General features: G+C 46.2%; 1 protein-coding gene across 6 annotated transcripts in view; it reads left to right on the forward strand.

The window, feature by feature from the left end:
• XPNPEP1 (X-prolyl aminopeptidase 1) overlaps positions 1-21,862 on the forward strand; it is a 54,458-nt gene extending 32,596 nt beyond the window's left edge. For 5 of the 6 annotated variants that reach the window (XM_014829842.3, XM_014829843.3, XM_044751112.2 and 2 more), the window contains 14 exons: positions 1,665-1,760; positions 3,902-3,983; positions 5,512-5,722; positions 7,285-7,374; positions 8,009-8,059; positions 9,287-9,345; positions 9,479-9,556; positions 11,429-11,500; positions 13,224-13,284; positions 14,774-14,843; positions 15,729-15,902; positions 16,593-16,669; positions 17,836-17,934; positions 21,314-21,862. In XM_014829842.3, the coding sequence (XP_014685328.2) occupies positions 1,665-1,760; positions 3,902-3,983; positions 5,512-5,722; positions 7,285-7,374; positions 8,009-8,059; positions 9,287-9,345; positions 9,479-9,556; positions 11,429-11,500; positions 13,224-13,284; positions 14,774-14,843; positions 15,729-15,902; positions 16,593-16,669; positions 17,836-17,934; positions 21,314-21,442 (1,349 nt within the window). In that variant the 3' untranslated portion in view covers positions 21,443-21,862. Of the gene's footprint in view, positions 1-1,664; positions 1,761-3,901; positions 3,984-5,511; positions 5,723-7,284; positions 7,375-8,008; positions 8,060-9,286; positions 9,346-9,478; positions 9,557-11,428; positions 11,501-13,223; positions 13,285-14,773; positions 14,844-15,728; positions 15,903-16,592; positions 16,670-17,835; positions 17,935-18,921; positions 18,980-21,298 lie in introns of all 6 variants that reach the window. The other variant, XM_070483634.1, reaches the window with a different exon arrangement.
• Positions 21,863-24,187: the final 2,325 nt, after the last annotated feature.

Here is a 24,187-nt window from a genome sequence, read left to right on the forward strand (position 1 = left end):
TGTGAGTCAGCCATGCTTAAGCTGATGGGAGGATTTTGCTATGCACCTCCCTGCCCCCCCCCCCCCCCCCCCCCCCCCGCAAGGTGGGGCATTTGATGAAAGCAGGCCACTTCTCCACTGCCGTTGGCATAGTTGATTGTTGCACTGTTCTTTCGGGCAGACCTTTAGTGCTGCTGAGAGGCTTTTTTACCACTTAGTTGCTAACTGCCCCTGTAACATGTCTGGTATGGAAACAGAGCCTAGAGTTTTCTAGGTTGCATTTCATTTTCTTCTGCAAGTTTTTGTAGGTTTACCTTCCGAGGCATCCTGCCCTCCCTTTTGTACGTTCTGCTTTAGAGGCTTTGGGGCGTGGGTGGGTTTCTTTGGCCTGTGTGATAGTGGTAGGTGAGGAGCAAGTTCTGTGACCCATTTGCAGGAGACCAAAGTGAGGATTTATGGAACAGTGAGGGGTGCAGAGAGAGGCCTGGGAGATGGGGCTGCAGGGGAGGGAGCCTTGCTGTAGAAACAGGAGAGGAGAGGTGGATGGGGATGTCTGGAATGTAGGCAGATTGCCCAGAGGGATCCTGGGAAGAAAGCATTACAGCCCAGACTCTCAGCCAAGTTTGAAACAGCATTCCTGAGCTGATCTTCAAAGCAGCATTTGCTTGTCGGGGCAGTCCCCAGCTTGCCTTCCTTGTGGCACCCTCACTGGAGGGTATCGCAAATTAGGGGTTAGGTCCAGTGAGTGGCCCAGGGTCAGCTACACATTTTCCATCACCATGTTTTGAATTCTTTTTAACTGAAGCAGAGGCTCTGACCTATTGTTTATAGGAGAGGGGCGAGCACATATTGCTGGTAAGACTTCTGTTCGGCAAACACTTGAGCGCCTGCTACATGCAGGATACTGTGCTAGGTGCTGGGTGAATAAGATAGATGCCTACCCTGTTCACGGGTGGCTATAACCTGAATCACAGGTGCTATTTCGTGGTGGGCTGGGATGGTGATGGGGTGAGCTCCTCTAGGGCCACAATTTCATCCTGGGGAGCAGCAGGGAGGCCCAGCTGTGTCTGACAGGGCAAGTGTGATTTGGAAGTAGTAGTCACAGTGAGTCAGACTGCTGGGAATTCCTAGGTCTTAGCACTGAAAGAGGAGTCTTATGACTCCTAGAATGTAAAGTAGTAAGTGATATTCCCCTGACCTCTAAGGCCAGGTGAGTTTTCTCTTCTGGGTAGTATGTTCTCAAAGCTCCCTGTGCTTCCTTTGTTGCATCAGTCTTTATATAAAAGTGTAAACAATTGTTGGTTTAATTGTCTGTCTTCCTTTCTAGATAGTAAGCCCCATGAGAGCGGGGACTGGGTATCACTCAGAGCTGTAACTGCAGTGACCAGCACAGTGCCTGGCAGATATCTCTGCCTGCGAAGTCTAGATGCTTCATAGATATTTGTTGGGTGAACAAATGAATTAGTTTTTCTGGTGAGGCAGTCAGGACTCTCAAAAGTCAACTGGCTTAGGGAGAGTCACACCTCTTGTGTAGGGTTTGAATCCAGGCCTCCTGTCTGCTCAAGTAGCATGTTTCTTTTAAGATGTGGTGCTGGTTAAGAATGTTTGGGATGGGTTCTTTCACTTGGCTCCTGCAGGTCCCTGAGACCCAGGGCTGGAGTCACAAGCACATTTGTTTCTTGCAGGCATCTCCTGGAAGGACAAGGTTGCAGACCTTCGGTTGAAAATGGCCGAGAGGAATGTCGTGTGGTTTGTGGTCACTGCCCTGGATGAGATTGCGTGTGAGTGCTCTGGTTTCTCTGTTTGGGCATGTTACCCAGTCTCTCTTTTGGTGCTCTGGGAATCTGTGTGGTCGTGCCATTCAGCTTTTTGAGTGGCCAGAGAATAAGCCAAAGACTGTGGCACCAAATAGGTATACGATATATAGATAGAGGATAGAGACAGAATTTTGGGGAAAAGGGGAAGGGAATGTAGCCTGGCCTGGAGTAGTTGATGTTAAATCTGTGGTGATGTCTTCCTCTAGCCAGTCTCTTCAGGACTGTGACATCTCTGAGGAAGGACATTTCCTCTATTTTGTGTCTGTCAGCATTCTTGTCTATAGATGTAGAAGTGGGATCATAGGAGATTCTTTTTCTTTCTTTATTCTTTTTCTTTATACCTTTCCCCAAGTTCTTCACAGTGAGAATGTTCTAGAAATATTTCTACCACAGAAAACTCAGCAAATGGAAGTTCTTCACCAAGCCTTTTGATACAATAGCAGTTTCTCAATCTTTAGACCTTAAACCACCCTCATGCAGTTATTCAGTACCTTTTGTCATCTTCTAGAATCTAAAGGAATCTGGTTGAACCTTCCTATTCTGTTTACTGTTTCTGACCGGGTTTGACGCAGGGTTACTGAGAAGAGGGACTGCCTTATCTTTTTATTTTCTCACTGGAGAAAGAGACTCTACCACACAGTGTCCTATTTCTCCAATCTCCAGCCCCAAAACTTTGTCACATATATCAGTGATTTATATCCCTAATTAACTTAATAACCTCAGCATCAGAGAAAATAACATATAAAGTTAATTTCTCTCTTTGATTATTAAAAAAACACATTTCCATCGTGGAAAATCTGTAAAATGCAGAGGAAGTAGTAAGAAGAAAAAAAATCACCTATAATCCTGTTACCCACTGTTAATGTTCTGTGCATATATAATTTTGTAGTTAGATTTTTTTAAATGTATTAGTATACTCTAAACATATATAAGCATAATTTAAAGTGAATAGTAAAAATCCCATCGTATGGTTATGCCAAAATTTACTTAACCATTCCCCTGAGGATGACTTTTGGGTCATTTCCAATTTTCTCATGATTTTGTTACAAATCTTGGTGCATCAAAATCTGTGTCTTAGTTTCTGATGATTTTCTTCTTCCTATTTCTTGTTGGTTTTTAGGGGTGGTATTATGAGTTAAAGGGTATGAATGTAGTAGGGGTTTTGACCTTCTTGCCATTTACCTGCCAGAAAAGTTGTTCAGTGGTATATGAATGTGCCCATCTTGCCACACCACCACCAACCCCAGGTACTATCATTTTTAAAAAAGTGCTAGTCTGATGGGTTAAAGATGTTGCCTCATTGCTTTACTTTGAGAAGCCATTGTTTGAAAATAGAGCTTGTACTTTTTACACCAGGGTCTTTTTCGCACTCTGATCCTCACTGGAGAGCAAGCATTAGGCAGCTGGAAGCCCTGGGACCAGAGCTGTGCTCTCTGCTGGCCCCTCTACTTTCTCAAACATACAGTGACCTCACCAGAGGCCCTGACACTGGCTGTAGGTGGGTCCTCCACCCAGCCCTGGTACCACAGCCGACCCAAGGGTGGGCCGCAGGCTCGAGTTTCATTCATGGGCCAAAGCTCCACTGACTCAAGGCTTTTGTTCCTCTGCCGGGAAGCTCCGCCTCCGTGGGCGCTTTGACTCTTACTGAGAGGGCCTCATTTGGCCTCCCTCGTGGGTGGGTCTCCGTTTTTCTACTCTGGATCATTTGTCTCAGAAGAGAGAGTGCTTGGCTCCTTTCCCTTTATTTGGGAGCACCAGAGGTTTTTCTGCTGCAAGCTCAGGCCTGGCAGGTCACCACCAGGCGGACCATTTCAACTCTTTGTTTGGAGAGCGTTTCTGGTGTTTTCTGACTAATAACTCTCCCATTCCCTTCTTGGGACAGTGATATGGAGGCAAAAGAAACAGTTCTGATGCCATCATTTGGCCGACATGAGCAACTGCAGCTCAGAGGTGGAACCATGAAGTAAGGCTCCCTGCTCTTCTGAGAGATGACACCAGATCTTTCCATAGCAAGCTCATCCCTCCCCCTACCAGGTACCCCTTAAAATCTCAAGTCAGGCAGGTGACAAGGACTTGTTTTTTTCTTGTTTGTTTTTTTATTTTAGGGTTGTTCAATCTCCGAGGATCAGATGTCGAGCACAATCCAGTATTTTTCTCCTACGCAGTCATAGGACTAGAGACGATCATGTGAGTGTTCGCCCCACACCTAAAAGTCCTTGCCCATAGCTCCTCGGGGCCCTGGGCTCCCCTTTCTGGTCCAGGTCTGCCAGTCACTGCCTGACTGATGTGCTGCTCTCTTCCTGCTCTTTCCCTTTCCTGCCTTTTTTCCTTCCCCTTCTTGTCTTCCTTAACAGTAGGTATTTATTTATATCCTGTTTCTCTTTTGATCCCCCAAATTATATGAAATCTATGAAAGTCTCTATAGTTCTATAAGATAAAACAATAAGTAGGTGAGGACATCAGAACAAAAGAGGAGAAAGTGAGGTTAGTTCACAAAATTCCTGCTGCAAAGCCTTGTTCAGGTCACACATTTGATTCCAAGTTTTCTAGCAGCCAGTGCAGAGGGGTATATAGGTTCAGTTATTCAGTCTTGGGTTCACAATGCAAATAAACCCAGTTGTTTCAAAGGTCGTTGGAAATTACACAGGAAAACCCCGAGTCATGCCTTATTGAACTGTCACTTTATCTTTTAAAGTGTTGCTTGGGGTCTTTCTGTCATTGTTATTCTATTTGGGTGGCTTTCTGCATTCAGACAACGCATTTATTGAGTGCCTGTTGTGTGCTAGGGTCTCTGTTGGGTGTTGATGTGAATGAGACAGACAGGGTTCCAGGTTAGAGTTGGGGAGATGAGTGTCTCCTCGGGGGATTCGGGCACGTAAGTGGGCACTAGGTGTCAGTGGGATGGGTACTGGGTTATAGGAGGGGCCTCCCTAGACTTGGTCATAGGAGCCTCTCAGGGAAAGTAACATTGAACTAGAGATTAAGGGTGCATATGAGTCAGCTAGGTGAATGGGGGATGCGGAGGCGGGGGAATGGTGATCTCAGCGGAGGGTACAGCATTTTCAGAGGCTCTGGGCAGGAGAGAGCACAGTGTGTCTGGAGAACCTGGAATGGTTCAGTGTGGTCGGGACATGGAGTCTGAGGCCAGAATATGAGCTGAGGCCATCTAAAGGAAGGCCTTGTGAGCCAGGTTCAGGAGCTTGGGCTTATCCTAAGGATACTGGGGAGCTATTGAATGAATTTTTCACAGGGAACCATATGATCAGGTTTGTGAGTCATAAAGAATGTTATGGTTGTGAATAAAAGGATGGCTAGGGAAGACTGGAGGCAGGGAGGCCAGTTAGGAGGTTGTGGCACTAATCTACGTCTGAGATGGTAGTGGCTTGAACCTGGGCAAGGCTACCGCTAAAGCTGGAGAGATTTGAGGGGGATTTAGGCTATCAGTCCAAAGATCTTAATGAAGGAGGGAAGAAGGGCCATCAAGGAGGACAGTGTCCAGGTCCTGGCTTGGGGGATTGGGTGCTGTTGACAGCATACACAGGGACAGGGAACCCAGTTTGGAGAGCAGGATTTGGGAAATAAATGGGAAAGAAGGAAAAGCTGCTTGGTTTTGATTGCCAGAAGATAGAGCCTGTTGTGTATGTGTGGGTCCATGTTCTCACCCTCTCACTCGTGCCTTCCTTTTTCTGTCACCTCACCTCTGGCCCCTCTGCAGGCTCTTCATTGATGGTGACCGCATAGACACCCCCAGTGTGAAGGAACACCTGCTTCTTGACTTGGACCTGGAAGCCGAATACAGAATCCAAGTGCTTCCCTACAAGTCCATCCTGAGCAAGCTCAAGGCCCTATGTGCTGACCTCTCCCCGAGGGAGAAGGTGTGGGTCAGCGACAAGGCCAGCTATGCTGTGAGTGAAGCCATCCCCAAGGTTGGTATCCCCACTGAGGCCCATCTAAACCCTGGCGCCCTCCAGCTGCCAGGCCCTTCAGCTTCGTCTTAAAGGCAGATCTTGTTCAGGCAGATCTCCAGGATGGCTGTTGTATCAGAGATGTTGTCTCCCTGGATAAGCCCTTTGGGCTGGAGCCGTATTGAGAGTCTGAGGGACTCTGAGAACCCATTGAGTCCTGCGTTTTGCAAAATGTGGCATGAGAGACGATTTTAGGTGGTACACATTAATAACCAGGTTTATTTAAATATATCTATTTTAAAAGTGTTTGTGTATACAAGAAACAATACAACTAGCATATGAAGCCATATATTATAAAAATTGTTTCTTAAGAAGAAGTTGAATTTAATACACTAAGTTGATTTAAAGATAGCCTAAAGAAAAGTATTAAGTAAATAAGGGTCCAGGGGTAGGCAGCTAGGTAGGAGCTGGTATGAGGATGTCTGAAGTCTGGGAGACGCTGCTCCACACCCACCTCCCTCACCACATTTTATAGCTAAGGAGACCTGAGGCCCAGAAGAGGCTTCGGGAGTTGGGGATTTGTCAAAGGTCAAATGGTAGTGATAGCCCTGCCCTTGACTGAGCCCCTACCAGGTGGTGCTAAGCAGCTGACACCTGTCCCCTCATATTAATTAGGGCTTCAGGCAGGGCTGGAATCCAACCACCCTAGATGTAACCTTTTCAACTGTCCTGCCCTGGGCCTCTGGCTGCCAACTGACTTTTGGCAAGGCCATCGTTGTCTACTCCACTAAGCAGTGGACCATCCTGGGAGGAGCCCCGGCCTGGCCCTCTAGACCTGGCTTACCATTGCACCCCTGTGACTGTCACACTGTGTGACACTCAGTTACTCAGAGCTTTACTTCCGTGACCTGAGTGGGGATCATGTTTGCTGCCTTTGTTTCTTATGTGAGAGAGAGGATAGGGAGGGTGAAAAGAGGATAAGCCCTTTGAGAAGCTCTGTACAAGTGCAGGATGGTGCTAAATCCCCCTCCCTGTATGCAGGGCTGGATTCTGACTGTTCTCAGATTGGGAAGGGTCTTCCCCAGCCCTTGCAGATGAGACCGTTAATAAATAGTAGCTGATGCGTGAGTCCTGAGCGAGACGGGGGAAGGAGCAGGAGCCCTGCCTCATCAGTCATGTGCATCCCCATACGGTGGGAAAAAGCCTCCTTTGTGCAGCAAGAACGGGGTTATTTCGGTCAAGCTTTGATCCGTTAGTGAACTCTAACCATGACCATGAAGGCTTGAAAAGCAATATCTTGCTGATGGCTGGCAGCCAGCAGTCTCAAAGAGCTAACGGGATGGGGTTAGAAGAGAAATACCTTGTTTAATGTACTTTATCTTTTTGGATGAGCTCAAACTCTTTTTCTCATGTTCAGAGTTATCAACAAAAGGGGCAGATCTTCAGGCCCCAGGGGACAGCTGGGTGTGTCCTGAGTGGGAGCTCTTCAAATGATTTGTCCTAAGTGTGATGGTAAGCTGAGTGAAGAGGTGATTGCGAGTGGGGCCAGGCTTTCTTTCTCATACTGCTGCCCTTTGCCCTAGGATCATCGCTGCTGTATGCCTTACACCCCCATCTGCATTGCCAAAGCTGTGAAAAATTCTGCTGAATCAGAAGGCATGAGGCGAGCTCACGTGAGTAAAGCAGCCTGTGCAGAAGAGGGGGATGTATGGTGGTCGGGAGGCCTGGGTTGCTCACCTGCTGTGTGCCCTTAAGCCTGGCACAACGTCAGAACCTCTCTGAGCCTTCCGGAGAGAGTTAATGAGAATGAAATAATGTACTCAGTGGGCTAGATCTTTACAAAATATGACATACAACACCAAAAGAGCTATTGATGATGATAGTGTAGATGAGGGTGATGATGTTGATAATGATGAAAATGACGAAGATGAAGCCTCTTAAAAGCCCAGATTGTGTTTCAAGGCAAGCAGTGGATCTAGAAAGATTTGGGGCCCAGAGAGAGGTTTTGATATTGGCCTGTTTTCCTGCTCCTGTAGGGTAGGCATAAACCCTTTGAGGGAGCTGTGTGTGCTCCATGGCGGGCCCCTTTCTGATCATGCTCGAATGACTAAACAGCAGAGGAGCCCTTTCTCTGTTATGGGAATTGCTGCAGACTTGTTTGCAGGAAATGCCTGGATGGTGAAGCCCTGATTGCTGATGCCCTATAGGTGCAGCTCTCTCAGTATCACACTAGGTAGGAATGGGTTCTGAGTCTGTCCACCTGATTTTCAGTAATAACTTTAAAAAGTGTCTCCATTGTTTGCACAGATTAAAGATGCCGTTGCCCTCTGTGAACTCTTTAACTGGCTGGAAAAAGAGGTTGGTTCTTAGTCTTTAACACATGGAAATAGATGATTCAGAAATTATCTACATGTGATTCTAACCATGGCATCTTCCGTGCTCTGATAACCACGAGGTCTAAGATCTTGATCTAATGTTACTATTCTCTGTTTAATAGTTCTTTGTGGAAATTTGGTGTGCATGCATTTAAAAATTTTTTAATTTGGAAAATAGTAACATGGATGAAGGCATTCCTTAACAGAGTAGATCCTTTTTGGGTTAAAGAATTGTAACTAAGTGTAATGTCATTATAAGGAAAAAATTATTCTCATGATATTATAGGCAAGGTGATTGTATTAAGAGAAAAAGATCTTTGTGTACATTTTGAACTTCAATTTAAGGCATAAAACTTTTTATATTACATTGACTCTTGGTCATTAGTTTCTTGCCCTTTCATTTCTTGTATCTGACAGCAGGGTGATTTCTTTGTGCTGTTAGTAAACAACATTATATTCCCCTTAAATGTTATATAAACAACTCTTTAAAAGTAGCTTAAATTGGAAAAAGAAAATATCACACTTATTCCCATCAGTGTAATGATGTTTTCCCCTCTGGCTATTGTTCATCTGAGATACATGTTTCCCAATTGTGTAAATCATGTTTTCAATGATTTTTTTAATTGTTACATGTCTTTCAGTGTACAGATAGGATTTTGTATTTTGTTTATTTTATTCACTTAGTGTCATAGTGTGAGCATTCTCTCTGTGCTTTGAGGCCTTAAAAAAATGATCCAAATGCAGACTATGTTTAGTGGCTAGACTGATTTATTTACCCATTTCTCCTATTTGCAAATTTTTAGATTGTTTTTAATTTTTTTCCACTTATCAGTAACCCTGTAATAATATTTTTGCATTTATCTTTTTTATTTATTTAGGATGACTTTCTTAGGATGATATCCTAGGAGGGGATGCTTTTGAATGTTTAAGCTTAGATTTATTAAGTTTGGGACGTCTCAGGATATAATACTGAGGCAAAATAGTTGAGTGAAAAATTAAATGGATAGAAACTCTTGTACTTTAGATAACTTTGGTGAGAGCCTTTGGAAATTCCCTACATGTTAAAGATGAGACGTAAGCTGTGTCCTGTAGGTTGGACAGTTGGGACATGGGAATTGAGGAAAAAGCCAGCTTTTAATGTACTTTCTTTAACATGTAGGAGACACATGAATTCATCACACCAGGTGATTTATAAGCAACTTCCTTACAGGTCCCCAAAGGTGGTGTGACGGAGATCTCAGCTGCTGACAAAGCTGAGGAATTCCGCAGGTAAAGATCCATCTGGGGGCCCATGAACCTTGTACTCATTTCTGTGGTGAGTTAAACGAGGCTGGAAGGGCCCTGATTCTCAGCACAAGAAGACCCTTTAAGCCACTCTGCTCTGTGTGTCTTTCTGTTCCAGGCAACAGGCTGACTTTGTGGATCTGAGCTTCCCAACAATTTCCAGTACGGGACCCAACGGGGCCATCATTCACTACGCGTAAGGCATGCGGAGGAACACCTGGCTTTGCTGCTGCTTCTGCACAGGAGCCTGAGCAGGGGAGAGACATTATTTTACCAGAGGCCCCAGCACTACCTCCGTGTATCTGTTGAGATTGTTCTTATATGGGAAATGAGACCTTTGAGGTCTTGTTTTCTCTAAATTCTCAAGTCTCTGCCTTTTGGGAGCCTCCTCTTAGGGTCTGATGTGTGGCATTGACATTCTCCATGATGTAGTCAAATGGGTTGTCTCTCTTTCCTTCTGAGGTTGCAGTATTTGTATTTAGAACCCTTGAATCTTGATGATTAGAAATTTTTAGTGATTTTCTTTCCTGATAATGGCAGCCTTCTTGATGCACTAGTCCAAACATCTTGTGAACTCCATCACCTCCATGCCAAAAAAACTTATCACTAGGTTGTGGAGCACCCTGTTATGGTTAGGAAGATGATTGGCACCCTATCTTAACCTCCCCATAGGCTTGAAGCCTGGCACCTTAGTTTATGGGGATTTTTACCAGATGACCTAGAAGAGCCCATGGACCCACACAGCCAAGCATCCCTGCCCTGTGAGACAAAAGGGGCACTGATAAGTTTAGTACTGATAGATCTGCCTGTGGAGATAGCGGGAAATGGAGCTGGGCTTGGCCATTGGGCTTCAACTTCACCCAACTCAAATGGTTTTGCCTTGTGTTGGGCATTTTGAGTTCTTTGCTCCCATCTGTGATGTGCACAGTAAAAGAACATGTGGTCTATCTCACTGTGCTGTGCTTGGACACACATATTTTTCTCCCTTTCTAAATAATTGCTTTTAGAGTTTTCAGTCTTGGGGCAAATTTTGAAGCTGTGTGTGGGAGACAGTCACAGATGTCACTGTACAGTTCTTTTACATTAATGCTTCTGTTCCAACATTAAAACAGCAAAAGGACTTCAGTTTTTGTCTTATATTTAACTCAGGTGATGAATTTCCTGGCTGGATACTATCCTAGAATTTTGCATATAATTAACACATTGAATAATTTCAGACCAAGAGGGGAGAAATTTGCTTCTCTTTGGTGTTTCTTCATTGTGGCTGTTGGAAGCCTGTTGAGAGGCAGGGCGCTGGAGCTGGGCCATGCCTGGTTGTCAGTTCAGTCATTCGGCTTGAATGCCCACTGGTCCTCCTGTTGCTGAAGAGGGGGTGGTGCCTGGAAATGAAGGAGAACCTCTCTCACCTGCAGAACAGAGACTTGGAATGCTCTCCTCCCTTGTAACATTTCACAGCACAGTGATAAAGTCTGGAAAAAGGCATGGGGAGATCAGATCACTTTATAAAAATACCTCATGTTCATTTGAAAAAAGTGCTGTAGTATAAGAGCATCATAATCTACTCCTTTTCCCAGCAAAAATCCCTTTAGTTTTTTTCCCAAATTGAGACATTCACCTCCTGGCTATCTGGTGTTCTGGGAATCAAGTGGGGAGACACCTGATGGGGTCAGGACTGTGGGAGGGATGTGGAGGCTAAGGCAGGGGCCTGGGAGCCCCCTTCAGAAGACAAGTGACTCCAGGCTGCTCTTCCCAATTCCCAGAGCTCTAGCTTGGTCCTATTGCTTCTGTTGATTATTACTTTTGTAGCTCTTAGAATGATCTCATGCACACGTGTTTTGTTCCAGATACAAATGGAAGTATAAAGAAATATGTTATTCTTCCTTCTCTTGAGCTCTTTAGTAGTGGGTCAATATTAGTTGAAATAATTAACTTATTGGGTAACTTTATTTTGGTATTATTTCAGACTTACATAAGTTAAGAATAGTACAAAAAACTCTTGTGTGCCCTCCTTCTGGATTCAGCAAGTGTTTACATTTGTGGAATAATTAATTTTTAATTACTTCCTTAGGCCAGTCCCTGAGACGAATAGGACCTTGTCGCTAGATGAGGTGTACCTCATTGACTCGGGTGCTCAATACAAGTAAGTGAGCTTGGGCTGCCACGGAACTTGACTCTGTTGAGTCAAGACAGCCAGGAGCGCTCAGCTGGTGATCTCACTCTGCGTCTGCTACTAATAGAATCATTCTTGTGTCTTGTCCTTTTTTTCACCCCTACTTGAAATAGCACAGTTGTGACTATTCCCACAGAAGACTCTTTGACAGAAATGTTTTGACCTTGGCCGGAAGTTTCAAATACTAAATAAATAACTGAAAGTAAGCTTTTAGAACCATTGGAAAGTCTTCTGCCTCAGCCCGTAAACTGCCTGCTCATTCCCTGAACTTGTAGCGACACCAGGGCCTTGTAAAGGGAGGGCTTAATTTTGAATGAATGAATGAGAAACGAGGGATGCCCCTGAATATCTGAATTTCCTTCTTCATGTCTTCCTGCTTTCACAATCAACCTCTAGAATAGTTTCCTCAGAGGAGAACCCCAGATTTCATTGGGTCTTGATGTGAAACCCATGGAACGAGCTGAAATAGGTGTTTTCTGCATTAAGAGGGCAGAAGCAAGGCCTTTTAATGCTCCATTCCCCTCTGCAATTGGGTCTGGGTCTGATGGAGAACCTAATTATTAGATGAGCTCAGCCAAGTAGGAAACCACAACCTAGCCATGGGAGTTAATAATAACAACCTAGAGCTAAGGGTATCAGGATTGCTTGGGGAATGGTATAAACTTTGGGTCACTTCTAAATTTTATCAGGATTCTGGAAGTTATCCTTTCTATATCGAGTGTGGATTAAGGTGTTCTAAGAGATTTGCCTGGGTATTTTTAGGGTCTAGTAAACTTCTTGCCATCCTGACAGGAGGAATTGGAGTTTGGCTCTGTTTTGTTGTTTCCTTTGTCCTCCTCTCTCTCGTTCTTAACCCCAGTGATAGTGTCTCTTGTGAAACAGTCCTCATGTGGTAGACCAAGAGTGTGTGTGTCAGGGCCTGAGTTCACTCCCACTACATTGGACCATCCTTGCATTTACACTTTGTCTCATTTTATTTTTTATAACAACTTCACTGAGATATAATTCACATACATATAATTTACTCACTTAAAGTGTACGATGAATGGTTTTTAGTATCTTCACAGAGTTGTGCTGCCATTACCATAGTCAATTTTAGAACATTTTCATCACCCCAAAAAACAAACTCCAGTGCCGGTAGCAGTCACTTCCCATTTTCCCCTACCTAGGAACCATTGCTATAGTTTCTAGCTCTATGGATTTTCCTATTCTGGACATTTCATATAAGTGGAATTATATGGCCTTCTGTATCTGGCTTCTATCACTTAGCATGTTTTCAGGGTTCATCCATGTTGTAGCATGTATGAGTGCTTTGTTCCTTTGCTGGATAATATTCCATTGTATGGATAATACCACATTTTGTTTATCCTTTCATCAGTTGATGGACATTGAGGTTGTTTCTACCTTTTGGGTATTATGAATAATGCTGCTATGAACATCCATGTACAAGTTTTTGTGTGGACATATGTTTTCAATTCTCTTGGGTATTGACCTAGGTGTGGAACGGTAGGTCGTAGGGTGACTCAATGTTTAACCTTTTAAGGAACTGCAAACTGTTTCCAAAATGACTGCACTGTTTTACATGTTCACCAGTAGTGTATGAGGGTTCTCATTTCTCCACATCCTTGCCTGTCTCATATTTCAGCAAAAGCTTATTTTGACTGAAAACTGATTTGTCTTTTCTTTTGGAAAGAGATGGAACCACAGATGTGACCCGGACCATGCATTTTGGGACCCCTAAGGCCTACGAGAAGGTAGGAGCAGAAAACTCGAGATGCCCTCTCTACTTTGTTAAGAAGAGCGTTGCTTTTTGAAAAGGGATTGTATAAATAAGTAAAAATTATATGTGGGATAGTAAAATAGCTCGTTACTGTAGAGGCAGGCTTATCTGCTTTGTGACATCCATGTAATTAATTATTGGAGAAATTTAAAAGCATTCTGTCTGCTAAGGTCAAAGCAGCTCAGATTCAAATTTAAACACTTGGCCTTCTCTTGAGTCAGGAAGTCTCTTTGGGGATGGGTTAGGGTAGTGAAATGTATGCTTTTTGCAAACAATGTCTAGATTTGATTCTGAAAGCCACTTCCCTTCCTTTTTCAAGTTCAGTGTCCTGTTTATAGGCTCAACTCTCTAGGAACCCTCTGAAATGACATACCCTGCTCAGTTTCCGGTCTCTCTGGCATGGAAAGGAGGAAACAGCTGTGAGATAGAGAGATGTGTACCAGCAGTCTGGAGACTGGGCTTCTTTTTTGCCGTTTACTGGCTCCATGACCTTGAGTGAAGCACTGAGACCATCCGTGAAAACAAGGATAAAAATACCCGTCTCCAAGGCTGGTTGTGAAGGTTCCGTGAACCAGCAAGCTCCCAGTCATAAACGCTGCCCAGTGAATGGTGGTCGAGTCTCTGAATCTGTTTTTCCAGGGAGTGCCTTCAGCAAGTTTATCCAAGGGAGAGGATTTTATGCAGTGCAGGTGGCAGATTTCATAGTTTTGGTCTCTTGCCTCGTCCATTTGTAGGTGCCAGCACCTTAGAAGAGTTTTGACTTTGGGTCCAGATACCTTTGGTGGGACTCTTTTTGGGCTGTGGAAAGAGCCCCAGACCGGAGTGAAGAGTGTGGAGTTCAGTCCTGACTCTGCACCTTACTGGCAAGCCACTAACCTTCCAAACAGCACTTTTCTTGTCCGAGCAGTAGGGATAGCCTCTGAGTGTAGCATGGTGGTGAGGAGCACAGAGGGTGAAGGAGGACTGCTGGCTCCCAGGTCAGATGCTGCCACTGAAGCACTGTGTGAGCCGGAGTGCCCCTTCATGTCTCTGTACAGTGAGGGTGACGGGAGTGCCTCCGTCATGAAGTGTGGGGTGAAGCGTACAGGGCTTAGTGTTGTTCCCGGCACAGAGTGGCTCAGTAAATGCTGGCCAGTGTCATCAGTACTCTTGCTTTCCCCACTCTTTCCTTTCTGGGGCTCAGAGGACATCAAGTGTGTCAGAATGTTCATTACAAGGGAGACACCTGTGGGGTCATCTCTCTGACAGTTCTCTTTTACTAACGTTAATTTCAAGATTTTCTGGAAAATTGGCCCCAAGGCCAAGCTTGTTTTCCACCAGAGTTTTTTTCTTTTTACTCCTATTTTCTCAGTGGCATTGCTAATAAGCCTTCAGAGGCAAGGTTTTCTGAACTACCAGAAAACTACAGGATTGGAGCATCTGTGCCTGTTCTGCAACATGCCCCCTGGGTTTTTTTTTGGCAGGAATGCTTCACATATGTGCTCAAGGGCCACATAGCTGTGAGCGCAGCCGTTTTCCCAACCGGAACCAAAGGTAGGTGGTTCCTCCTGTCATATGGCAGGCGTTTTCTTGATCAGGCATCAAACATGTCTAAGTCTGAGTGGAGGAACATGTCCTTCCCAGCCTGGGCAAGCGAGGGTGCTGCATGGAGTGAGTCTCCTGGACCCGCTGACTGAGCTCAGAGGGCCTCCCAGGGAGCCGGGCTTAGGATGGGGCCCCGTGTTGGCTGCATGCCTCTCTCCTGACCACTTATGGTGTTGGATGACACATGTGGGTGGCTCTGAGGAGAGGGCAGCAGGGCGTGAAGTCTTTAGGGCCTGAGTGAAGTTGGTGCAACCTCCTGTCTGCCCTTAAGCGCTGGGCCAGTGTCTCCTTTCAGGACCCTTGGAATTTATTTTACTGGAAACCTGACTTCAGGTATGTACCTCTTTGAGGACTGGTGGGTGGGGCATCAGGCAGGGAGTTGACAAGATCTGAGCCTTGAATCTGCTTAGATGGGGCCTGCACTCATCTTTCTGGGCATCCGTTTCCTCATCTCTCATGCCTGTCTGCCTGCTTGCAGTCTGGTTAGAGTCTCATCTTTGTAATTCTGAAACCATAGGGTCCCAGAGCTGGGAAGGGAATGTCCGCGTCATCTAATGCAGCCTTTCCCTGCTGTAGGTGACCAGCCCCTCACTGGCATCCTGGACAAATGATCCTCCAGTTTCAGAGTGAGCTCTGAGCTGCCCTCCTCAGGAGCTCTGATTGTTGGAAAGTTCTTCCTTGTGCCAGCTGAAATCTCAACCCTCCAGTAACTTTTACCCACTGGTTTCTGTTTCACCTCTGGAGCCAAACATAACAAATCTAATCTCTAAAGTGCTTTGCAAATTGAAAAGGACTGTGCAAACATCATCACGTGGTTCTTTATATGTCTTTCAGGCCACCTTCTTGACTCTTTTGCCCGCTCAGCTTTATGGGATTCAGGCCTGGATTACCTACATGGAACAGGACACGGTGTTGGGTCTTTTCTGAATGTTCACGAGGGTCCTTGCGGCATCAGTTATAAGACGTTCTCTGACGAGCCCTTGGAGGCGGGCATGATTGTCACTGACGGTTGGTGTCCCTCACATAGAGGGTGTGCATAGATCCTCCTGCTGTTTTGAAAGCTCTTTGTTTCTTATTTTGTACTTTTAAAGTAAATTGGAAATAATTTCCTCCTCCTGTCACCTGGAATTAAACAACAACAACAACCTTTTATAATTATAAAAGTAATACATGCTCATTGTGGAAAAAGTGAGACTATAGAACAGTATAAAGAAGAAAATGAAAATCATTTGTAATCCAACCACCCAGGGGAAACATGACTTAATATTTTGATTTGTTAGCTTTTGGTCTCTCATATATGTATGTATCTTTTTCTTATCACTGAGATCATACTGGACATATTGTCTATATTCTTTCTTAATGTATTGCCCTTTCCTATGCTATTACCAAGTCCTCGTGAATATATTTTAATGCCTGCATCATCATGACTTAGGGATACGCACCATGTGGGTCCCCTGTTGTTGGCCTCCCTACCCTGCAGCCAACTTTCAGGAACTTCAGAGCCTTTCTCTCTGTACCTCAAGTGCCTGTTAAATGTGGCCACGTGGGAGGAGGAGGCATCTCTGACTCTTGCACCTGGATTGTGTAGGCCCTTCATCTGGTGGTAGGAGGCAGGGCTGTTATCCCTTGAGTGAAAGTTCTCTGTGCAAACATCCTCATCGTTGGTGGCTTCTCATTTGGGGATGTGGTTTGTTTTAGAGCCAGGGTATTATGAAGACGGGGCTTTTGGAATTCGCATTGAGAATGTTGTCCTGGTGGTTCCTGTGAAGACCAAGGTCAGTAATTTTCTATTTATTCATTTAAAAAATTTCCTTATTCTTTAATGGGGTAAGATGAAGACTTTTGTGTTTGGACCCAAGACTGTGCCTTTCTGGGGCCAAAATGGAGCCTCCTTCCCCTGTTATCAGGGACTTTCCTGGAGTTCACTCTCCTCTGTAAAGCCACAAGGAAAATCCTTAATGAACCGGAACCCGGAGCTGGACCTCATGGAGCCACAGACAGGCCCTTGCTCGCCGTGCTTTGGGGCTCTGAGTTTACTAGAGGCAGCTTCTTGTCCTGACGCCTCTTAAATGCTCCTCCAAGACCCTGACGCAGAATCTCTAAGGCTAGAGCCTGGAGACCATATTTTCTACAAATACCCCAGGTGATTTTTGTCAGGTAAAGCTGAGGAATCCCGAGTTATCCTATGAGGGAGAGGCTGAACCACCTGTCTTATTGCCAAGAGTTTGCAGAGCTGTAGGTGCTGGGCTTTACCTAGAAAGACCTGTTTCCTTCCCCTCCACTGGGGATTATGGAAATTGCACAGTTGGAGGGCAGTGGCTCCCTAAGCTTGCAAACCGATTGACTGCGGGGGGTCTGCTCTCTGTTCCCATATTGAAATCACTGTTCTTGAGAGTGGCCTCTCACCTCATTCCCAAAGGCCCCGCCAAGAACAAGGACCCAACATGCTCTTGTGTGCCCTGGCCGTTCTATACTGCATAGAGTGGACAGACCTGTTATCTGTCACTTGATGGGCCTGGCTGGGTCAAGGCAGGCCACATAATTGACTGTTAAAGTGATTTTGGGGACTTATACCCAGAAGAGTCTTAAAGACCAAAACCAGAGATGCCGCTGAGCCCAGATACATCCATGCCCTGCCCCTACTTCCTCTTTATCACAGTAAACGTCAGCTTTGTGGACCTGCTGCTCGGAGCCCTTCAGCAGCCGTTGTTTGGGTTTTCTGATGGCATGGGCTGTTTGCACAGCAGAGCAGCTCTTGGAAAGTGGCACCAGCTGTGTTCATTGTGCCTCCTCTGCCTATTAAAAATGGTGACCAGCTAACCACTTCTTGATTCCTAGTTACACCTGGCTCTGAGGGGTGATCATGTCTGGTGGGAGTGACCTCGTGGTGGTTCATTGTGGTAAAGAGAGTGAAAACTTAGTTTTCTTTCTTCTCCCACAGTATAACTTCAATAACCGGGGAAGCCTGACCTTTGAACCTCTAACTTTAGTTCCAATACAGACCAAAATGATAGATGTGGATTCTCTTACAGACAAAGAGGTAAAGAGGGAGTCTTGGGGGAGGCAGAAGCATGTGTGTGTGTGGGGGGCTGTGTGGAGAGCTACCCCATGTTCTCCACTCCATTCTCACTTTTTGAGCTGGAGGTCTGGGCTAGCCTAGTCTGAATATCCTAGGTCTCCTGAGGACTGTAGGCGCTTGTCCTGTATTCGCTGGGCCTCCGCCTAGAGATAGTCCTGTCCCCGCTGCCATGGTGGGGCTGTAGGGTTTCATGGGTGGGAACAGTGTGCCATTGCTTTCCAGGAGGGCAGGAGTCATAGCTGTACTGAGGCGCGTTTAGCAAACAATGGGCCATGTGTCTTCCCTACGGAAAGCCAGATGGGTGGTGGGGCCTGTTGGCCATTGCACATGCCAGATTGTTTCTTGTGTTGCATGAAACATTAAGGAAATGAGAAGGAAAATCTATTATCATCTGCCTAGTTTTCAAACAGACAAGGAGAGAGGTAGTCCCTGCTGTTCTGATCACTCCGGGCTGTGAAAGCCTTCACAAAGCGGGAGCACAACAGTGCTCACCTGTCAAGCGCAGAGCGTTACAGGTCTTGAAACCCCTGTAAATTCTAGGGTGGGTCCCCAGGCTCATGAGGCCAGGTGAGGTGGCAGGCCTGGGGACCTGGAGTAAGGCTTTGAGGATCAGGCAGGTGATCAAGGTCAGAGCAGAGACAAGAGTCAGAAACAGGGCAGTAATAGCACTGGACAGACAAAATAGTCCCCGAGCTGGGAGGACAGAGGCCAGAGGGACACAAATTCCAGAGCAAGACAGGTGGTCAGAAGTCCCAGCAAAAAGCAGATGACTGGCAGGAGCCAAAAAGCAGGAGAGTCGTGGTGGTTACTTGAGGAATAAGAAGTTTCTGTTACCTGAGGCAGCTGCTGGCTTCATCCCAGGGCCCTCTTGAGGCAGGAATGTATCCTCAGTGGGGCCCGCTTGGGCCTCGTGCTTGGCGCTAATGGAAAGTGCTTCTCAGGCCTGAGGAGCCCCCTTCTACGGGACTGTGGAACGGGATTCTCCCAGCTAGAAGCCTCTTCCACCTTACCCAGCTCGCAGATGGGTGACAGAAGAAGGTTATCCACTTCCTGCTTAGCTTTCCTCTCTGCTTGGGCACTTCTTCTTGACCATCAGTGCCCTTGGCTCAGCTCAACATCCCCACTCACAGGACCTAAATGGGCCCCGCCAGTGTGGGTTTATTCAGCTTGTAGATGGACGCAGCACAGGAAGTTCAGCCTGTCAGCAGCACAGTGCCAGGTGTGTCTCTTCAATGGGAAGAGTCCCTCCAGGGCTCCCAGGGCTTCTCTCCAGTGCCTGTAGGAGATGGCTTAGGTGAAGGGGACAGGAACACGTAAGTGGGCATGGGGCCAGCCTGCTTAGAAGCCTTGTGCTCCACAGGAACCAGTATCTCTTGTAATGGCCCTTGGGCACAGTTCCAGGGTCTTGGCAAGGGGCTCTCCAGCAATAAGTCATTCCACATTCTTGAAAGCCCAAGGTTAAGGCTTCCTACCAAGTAATTCTAGGTCACATGGTCCTTGCTGTCCACATAAAGTGTACTATCAGGAGGCATTTCTCCCGTATGACACTTCACTTTATCCAGGGAGACAGTGCATGAGGAAGATTAAGTGAAGCCATTTTTCCTTGAGGGAGAAAGAGTTTGGTTAACCTGTGACCCACAGTCCATCCCAGGGCATTGGATGTAGACCAGTGGGCTCTGTTGTATGCAGCGGTTCATTACTGTTCTTTGCATACCCAAATCACTCAACTATTCTTCTGGCCAATTAGTTTTTATAGGGCAGATAATATCTTCTTACCCTGGGGATCATAAACATTTTCCACAAATAACAGTAGATGACAGTATTTAATATACCAAGTAGAGTAAATTTATTATCTCTTTTAGTGAAATGGTCCCTTTCCAAATACCACTCAATAAATCTGGGGCTTCATTCTGTCTGAAGGCACAGTAATAACCCACAACAAGATTCTGTTCATTGGACTTTTAAAATGCCTGGTCATTGCCTTTTACCATCTCAGACAGACTCTCATCAGTCGCTTCAGGGACTTTTTGGGTTGGGTCAGCATTCCCATCATTTGTCACCAGATGGCAGCAGAGGACTTTGGTCGGATGTGAACACGGGCAGCTCCAAGTCGACTGTCAGTGCCTTTGGGATTTTGCTCAGGCTCCCTGAGGCTGCCCCCACCTCTGCTCCCCCAACCCAAAAGGGCCTTGGGAATTTCACTCTGACCCCAGGGTTAGCTGCTGCTGTCACCCTCACTGTTGAGCTGCTTTGAACGGCAGCCTGCCTTGTGGCCCTGCCTGGCCTTGCTGCTGATCCATAGCAAGGCCTTTTGCTGTCCTTTTGACTCTGTCCCTGTCCCCGAAGCCCCACAGGGGCTAGTAGGCTCTTACCAGTGGGGAGTGGAGCCCTGGCTGTGTCAAAGCTGGTTGGCAACACCACACCATCTGTTTGCCCTCTGTGCCCATCTCGCCTTTGTTACCTGGTCCAGACTGTGTGTCAGTGTTGCCAGCTTTGCTGCAGCTGGGTGTCTGGTCAGGCCTACTTCATAGACAGTAAAGGGAGTGGGTTGTCCTCTTGGTAGAACTCACTTCACTCCATCCTTCAGCTCCCAAACCCAAGGGGGAGATTTCACCCTTTTATGACTGCAGGACTTTCACCATCAGGTCCAATAGATCAGTGCCCACCCCAGGCACCAAGTCCTGTCAGGCTTCCTTCCTTTTTCTCTCTTGGTGTGGTGGCCGCATTCAGTTGAGGGTCTGAAAGTCAAGCTTACTCCCTACCCATCTCTGCAGGGCCACAGTCCTTGACCACCAAAGGTTTTGGATTCATTTAGACAGCCACACTCACAGGACCCACATCTTGGTTTACTTAGCTTTGTTAGTGGATATGGGGTAGGAAACTCAGCGCATTGGCAGGACAGCTTCAGACGTGTCTCTCAGCAGGAGTCTTCACAGCAGATGAGCCACACGGGTAGGTGCAGTCACTCTGAGACCCCTGCCCCATCTCTCTTGATATGTCCTGTCAAGGAGAACACCTGGTTACGAGTTACTCTGCCCTCAGGGAAGCCCATAGCCCTGGCTTGCTGTCAGGTATTTCAGTTCCCTCATAGTCATCGCCAGCCCACATGCAGTAGACTGTGCTGGGAGCATTGTCACCATAAGTGATGTGGCCTGGTCCCAGCTATTTCCAGGGGAATAGAACACAAGGAAGTCACTTGTCCATGAGCAGGGAGAAAGGGTTTTGTGCTCCTTTGCTCTCATCTTGTGGTCTCAGCGTGTGGGGCCCTCCCCGTTGGCCTGTGTAGCCTCTGGTGAAGATGTGGTGCTGGATACCCATCCGTCTGTCTTCCCTCTTGCAGTGCGACTGGCTCAACAACTACCACCTCACCTGCAGGGACGTGGTTGGGAAGGAGCTACAGAAGCAGGGCCGCCAGGAAGCTCTCGAGTGGCTCATCAGAGAGACGCAGCCCATCTCCAGACAGCATTAATGCCTCCCTGGTTTTTGTTTTTGTAAAATGCTCTGGGGAGAGGCAGAAGCCTGGCAGACCCCTGACATCTTGCCCCTTTTCTCTCCTCCTTCCTTACCTCCCCTTTTTACTTTTAGACTCTAAGAAGAACTGACAATCTTCTCATCCTCTTTGATATTTTCTTGCAAACACTTGATCTTTTATGATTTTTTTTAATTGTTGAGAACAAGCCAAGAATAAAATTGCTGTACCAGAAGGAAGGTCCCCGCAAAGCTGAGCACTCGGTCGGGGCGACGCCCCAGGCAGCTGCAGTGACTCTGGCCAGTGATGGAACAGTGAGCGCTCTGTGACGGTCAGGTTCCAGGTGCTAGTGCATTATTCATGCTCGCCTTCATGCTCATGGGACTGTATTTATGCTCAGTGAATAAAGTGTCGAAGCAGCATTGTCTCAGCGTCTTTCCTCATGGCCCTGCCCACCGTGCGGGTCAGGCGTGCTCGTCTCCAGGGCAGGTGGCCTCGGGGGAGACGTTTTTTGGGTGGAAGGCCCCCTTTGAGAAGAGATCCCTGCCCTCCCTCCCTATTTTCTGAATCAGTTGTAGGCCGTTTTTGCTTTTCTCTAGAAAACCTAATATTTTGGTGAGTGTTTTTTTCTGATTTTAAAATGTCATTGATGTACTAAAAACAACAAAAAGTCATAAATGTTCAAAGTGACAGTCCTCCGTGATCCACCGCACCGTAGACCTTGCAGATATCGCACCCGCACCACAGCACTCACCGTTTCCTTACTGTAGACAACCTGCTAGGAACGGCGCGTGCCTGCGACTCCCTGTCCTGGGCCTTTCTCTCTGCTTGCATGTTGGGCAACACCAGGGGTCAGCAAAGCTAATGTCCCTGTGACCTCAGACCATCATGGTTGGAGAGGGGACAACACTTCCTCACCTCTTGGCTGGGATGTCTGAGGCGTGATCTGCATTGTGTCCCAGGGTTTCCCAGGGGGACTGAGCCCCACTTGCCCACCTCGTAACTCGTTCAATAACACACCCTGTATTTTCTTCCTACCCTTTTGTGTCCCACTTTCCCTTTCTCCTACCAGTATTTCCTGGTGCCATCTCCCAATAAACCGTTTACATGCAAATCTTTGTCTTATAGGGTCTGTTTCTTTAGGAACACAACCTGAGACATACCCTGTAGATATAACCACTATTATCTGCTATCTATTTTTGCTGATTTATTTCTTCATATTCAATATTCGGTAACATAGAATGAGTATGTATGTGTGTGTATAAAAGAATATATATGCACGCACACACATCACTTGCATAAACATTGGGTCATTTTATGTATATGCAGTATGCTTTCTTGGCAATATATCCAACTTGTTTTTCCATATTGGTACATATAGATGTAATTATTTTTTACTGACTGTAGACTGTTCCGTTGTATGGCTATGTTTTTAAAACTAGTCTCATTAAATCATAAGCTATCTCTTGGATTTGGATGGCTTTGAAAGATGAATAAATATAAGCAGACTTTGGCCATTCACCAAAGCATGGCTGGCAGCGTCCATTGCTTTCTCCAGTGGGGAAGCACAAAATGAACCAATCCATATTTACCATACAGAACCAGGATGGCAGCAAAGAAAATTTTACTAATAGAGTGAGTCTAAATTGGCAGCTTAAAAACAAACTTGCCAACATTTCCACTGCCCTTCCTGCCTCGTTTTTGCTCAAGGATCATTGATTCCAACTTGCTCTGCAGGAGAAAGCAAGATACATGGCTGGTTCTCAGGTTATATTTGTAACGCAGCCTCACAATAACGGGATATATTTTGATCCACTGAAGATAGATCAATTCTTGAATGCCTTTGGTTCACGCTTGCTCCCATTGCTAACATGTTTCATAAGATAGGCCTGAAAAGAGACGTTTCTGCCCAAATGATAGGATATATTAGTCATGTTTCTCATCTCTTATCCCTCTAAAAGTCAGAAGTCCTCCCCTTTCGGACTCAGACCGCAGTCTCTCCTGTGATAGCTTGAAGGTTTCCCTCTCAGGAAGTGGGAGCCGTGAATTTCAGTTGATTTGAAGTTTAAACAGACCGTGACTTAAGTGTGATGGCAACTCCACTGTTTGTTCATCAGGCTGTTAAGCCTGTCACTTCCCCAGGCAGCCTCTGAGCCAAGTTTTAATTGGCTCAAGCCCAAGAAGCAAAGTCTCCTGGTGCCTGGAGCTTCCTGCTCAGACCTGCATGTCTGGGCCTTACGTCCAAGAGATGTACACCAGGTGAGATCGCCCCAGAAAGATTGAGGACTAGAATAAGACTGTAGTGTGCAAGAGCGCAGTGGGAAGATGGGGAGATAAAAATGTGGATCAAAAGAATCACTGTTTTAAATAAATGATAAAAAAAATTGGGGTGCAAAACAGGCGTTATGCTAAATTTATGAAATAACTCCAGGGAAGTGGATCTTGTTTCTTTGTCTTGCTCACTTTATCCCTTCGAGACATTTTATGTGCAAGATAGGATTCAAGGAAGAGTATAAGATGAGGGGCCCTGGCTGTGAACACTGAGGGGCTGACTTCCGGAAGCTTGTTCACCTTCTCGTAAAAAATCCATTTGTGACACTTTTGCTGGGAGAGTGGCCTGCCCCACCATGCCAGCTCTCAGCACTTGTCTCCCTGGGGTCCATCCTGGCATCTAGCTGTCCGGCACTAACAGTCATTTCTCATCAGATAGGAGTGGCTATTGTGAAAGGAACCAAGGCTATACTT

Source organism: Equus asinus, chromosome 2, assembly GCF_041296235.1.
Source record: "Equus asinus isolate D_3611 breed Donkey chromosome 2, EquAss-T2T_v2, whole genome shotgun sequence".
In the NCBI taxonomy this organism is placed as follows: domain Eukaryota; kingdom Metazoa; phylum Chordata; class Mammalia; order Perissodactyla; family Equidae; genus Equus; species Equus asinus.